The sequence below is a fragment of the Trachymyrmex septentrionalis genome, unplaced genomic scaffold (genome assembly GCF_001594115.1).
Source record: "Trachymyrmex septentrionalis isolate Tsep2-gDNA-1 unplaced genomic scaffold, Tsep1.0 scaffold2, whole genome shotgun sequence".
Taxonomy (NCBI): Eukaryota; Metazoa; Arthropoda; class Insecta; order Hymenoptera; family Formicidae; genus Trachymyrmex; species Trachymyrmex septentrionalis.
Window position 1 is genome coordinate 550,750 of NW_017305179.1, and position 3,886 is coordinate 554,635.

The 3,886-nt window shown below is 32.4% G+C and overlaps 1 protein-coding gene across 1 annotated transcript in view; it reads left to right on the forward strand.

The window, feature by feature from the left end:
• The window catches only part of LOC108747482 (transcription-associated protein 1), a 13,698-nt gene extending 10,731 nt beyond the window's left edge, over window positions 1-2,967 (forward strand). The window contains exons 6-11 of the mRNA XM_018484987.1: window positions 251-425; window positions 519-750; window positions 827-920; window positions 1,209-1,757; window positions 2,122-2,335; window positions 2,515-2,967. Of these exons, the coding sequence (XP_018340489.1) occupies window positions 251-425; window positions 519-750; window positions 827-920; window positions 1,209-1,757; window positions 2,122-2,335; window positions 2,515-2,855 (1,605 nt within the window). The 3' untranslated portion in view covers window positions 2,856-2,967. The remainder of the gene's footprint in view (window positions 1-250; window positions 426-518; window positions 751-826; window positions 921-1,208; window positions 1,758-2,121; window positions 2,336-2,514) is intronic.
• The last annotated feature ends 919 nt before the right edge of the window (window positions 2,968-3,886 follow it).

Sequence of the window (3,886 nt, forward strand, 5' to 3'; positions counted from 1 at the left end):
AATTAAAATTATGTAATATATAGGGGAATGTCCCCTTCTACATTATACAACTTTTTGGAATGTTTTTTAATAAAATTATATATTTTAAAAATATTTACCTGTACCCCTTTATGATGAAATTAAATCATTATATATATATATTCAAAATATTTCTGTAATTAAAATTAAGATATATATACACTTTTTACACTAGATTTAATATATTTCAATCTTTTGTGTAAAAAATAACATTATAATTTATACATATTAGATGGTGTGGATCCGTGAAACATGGTACGAAGAAGTTTTAAAACAATTAAGACAAGGACTTACAAAATGTTACGCAATAGCATTCGAGAACCGTAGAGCAGTTAGTGAAGCTACCATAACTCCCCATACATTGAATTTTATAAAAAAACTTGTGTCCACATTTGGTATTGGCATTGGTATTGGCAAATCTATTTACTTTCTGTATTAGTTACAAAACAAAAGACAAAGAGGAGACAATTTTTTTCTAATATGTATTTTGTGACTTGTAGAAAATATATCGTCCTCGCAAAATATGAGCAACTCATTTAGTTCAGCGGCGTCGGAATCTCTTGCACGAAGAGCTCAAGCTACAGTACAAGATCCTGTTTTTCAGAAAATGAAGAGCCAATTCACGAGTGATTTCGATTTCACCGTGCCTGGTGCTAAATTGCTACACAATCTCATTAGCAAATTGAAGAAGTGGATAAAAATTCTCGAAGAGAAAACAAAACAATTACCCAAGTAATTTTTTTTTTCATTGTTCTTTAACTGACTTCTTTTTTACGATTTGTAAACAAATTCGTGCATTATTTCGCAGGTCTTTCTTAATTGAGGAGAAATGTCGCTTTCTGACCAACTTTAGCTTGAAAACTGCGGAAGTCGAACTACCCGGTGAATTTTTGATACCTAGGGTAAGAAAATTAAACTCTTCTAATTATAAAATCTTTTAATACATACAACACACACAACACGCATAGATATAATTACACAATATTTTATTTTATGACATTAAAATATGAGTGAAAAACGGAAGTAAAATTGAAAATAAAGTTTATTCTATCCCGATAATTTAAAATTAAAAATATTCAACTGCATGATACTATCCGACACTTAACATATTTTTGTTTAGATAAAAGTAATGTTCGAGATTGAACAGAGAAGGTATCTGTTTTGTTAATCTTTTCTTTTATGTCTTTTAGCACTCGCATTATTCTGTAAAGATAGCGAAATTTGTGCCACGTGTTGAAGTAGTTCAACGACACAACATGGCCGCTAGAAGATTACGTATCCGCGGTCACAATGGTCGTCTCTATCCTTATTTAGTAGTCAATGATGCCGGTCTGGGAGATGCCAGACGTGAGGAGCGTCTATTACAACTGCTGCGCATGTTGAATCATTACTTGACCAAACAGAAGGAAACGTCACGGCGTTTCTTGCACTTTACAGTACCGCGACTTGTTGCCGTTTCTCCACAAATGAGACTCGTGGAAGACAATCCAGCAGCAATTTCTCTCTTGGATATTTACAAACAAGGTTGTGCAAAATTGGGAATGGAACATGACGCACCTATTGCCAGGTATTACGAGAAATTGGCCGCTGTGCAAGCACGAGGCGCACAAGCCAGTCATCAAGTGTTGCGGGATATTTTGAAGGAAGTGCAAACCTCAATGGTCTCTAAAACTTTGCTCAAAGATTGGGCATTAAAGACATTTCCCGGAGCCACCGATTACTGGACTTTCAGAAAAATGGTAAGTTTTGGAATGCTTACTTTCGGAATACTATTTTTGGAAAAATCATGGTTTTGAAATACTAGCTTTTTTACAGCGTAAGTTATTATTAAACATTTTTTTACTAATTCTTCCAATTTTTAACTAACTTTATATTATCTTATTTATTAACTTTATACAGATTAATATAACAACGTAAAACTTCTTTAGCTTAAGCGCAAAATTATTCTTTATTCTATTTATAATTTCTTTTAATACCCAATAAAAAAGAGGAATATCTTTAAATTGTTGACCAAAGAAAGTAAAGAAACCTGCGAACATCGAAAAATATAGTCATTGATACAAACAATGCATCTTCATCGTACCTTTATCTTTTTATTTTCAGTTTACCCTGCAGCTGTCTTTAACATGTTTTGCTGAATACGTACTACATCTTACACGACATAATCCCGACATGATGTATGTACATCAGGATTCCGGTTTAATTAATATTGCGTACTTTAAGTTCGACATTGATGATACCTCCGGAGAGTTAGATGCAAACAGACCGGTACCTTTCCGCCTGACGCCCAATATCTTCGAGTTTATCACAACTATAGGTCAGACAAATATAATCTATTTGTTGATGTAATAAAAAAAATATCTTAATAAAAAATGATATCTCTTGTGCTTGAATACATTTTTAAATATTATATAGAAGTAAAGTTTTCTTATAAATTCACTATTGTATAGACGATTACAAAGTTCTTTTAGGCTTCACGAAATTAATCTTTTACAGGAGTTTGCGGACCGTTGACTGCTAGCGCAATCGCCACGGCGCGTTGTTTAGTTCAACCCACGTTCCAGCTGCATGCTATACTTCGCGCGATTTTGCGAGACGAAGTGATCGCGACTCACAAACGGCAAGAAGACGCTGAGGGCACATCGCCTGATCCGACTGATCCAAAGGGCGAACTCCTGATAACAATGGTGACTCGCGCAGTCACTGCGATCGTTACTAGACTGAATTCTCTGGCAAATTTCGACGGCATTGATAGTAAGGTCAGCACATTGGTAGCCGCTGCCAATAGTCATGACAATCTTTGCAGAATGGATCCGTCGTGGCATCCGTGGCTGTAAAACGCAGTTCAGCCTAATTGTTTATGCTATCAACGAACGAGGAAAGGATTAAATCTGTCACATTATTTATTTATATGATTTTCTTGCCCGTTTTTTTTTATTTTATATTGACGCTGGCTTTCCAATTCAGAAAATTATTGGACTTTGAAGGAAAACAAAGATAAGATAAAAAATATTTATAATATATAAATAGATACATCAATATATATACAAGACGATATCTTACATATTAGTCGAATGTTGTACAGCATAAATCGAAACTACTTGTAAACTGCGAATTTGATGCACTTTATTCTCTATTTCTTATGTATATTTATTATATAACTCATTTTCACTATACATAGACTAGTTGCTAAGGTATTCTATGTTTCTAGCGTATCATTGGCTGTAAGTTAGATTGTAAGAAACTTGTGCAGATAATTTGTAAGAATAGTTGCTAAGAAGTGGAATACAGACCTGATACATAAAGTTTTTATTTATTATAACATGAATATTTGGAATGTATGAAAATTGTATGAAATAATAAGATTCTTAAAAAAATTATGTTTTGCTTTAAATGTATCTGTAGTTTCTAAAATAAAACATTTTCTACAATTTATCCTTTGAGAGAAATGGAAGCATATATACATTTGAAAAATGTTTTATTCAAGAAAAATTTGTAAAAGGCTGCGCACAATGAAAGAATAGGAACAGAGAATAAGAATTCCAACCATTTCATCCTATCAGAAACTATGTATTCTATAGTGCATCGTTTCCGATTGATTGAAATTGTCTGTTCCTGTTATTTTCTGTTTCTATTTCTTCATTGTGCGCAGCCCCTTAGGGAACACATATTTATATATGAAGGCGAAAATTCTCCAATTTATTCAATTTTCCCTCAAATTACACACATATTCAATGATGTACAATAAAAAGTATTTTTTATGATCACAATTCTTATTTATAAAAATACAATCTGTCCAATTTATTAGATCGTTTAGAAAATTGTATATTTAAAATATTATACAGATTTTATAAACATATATATATAT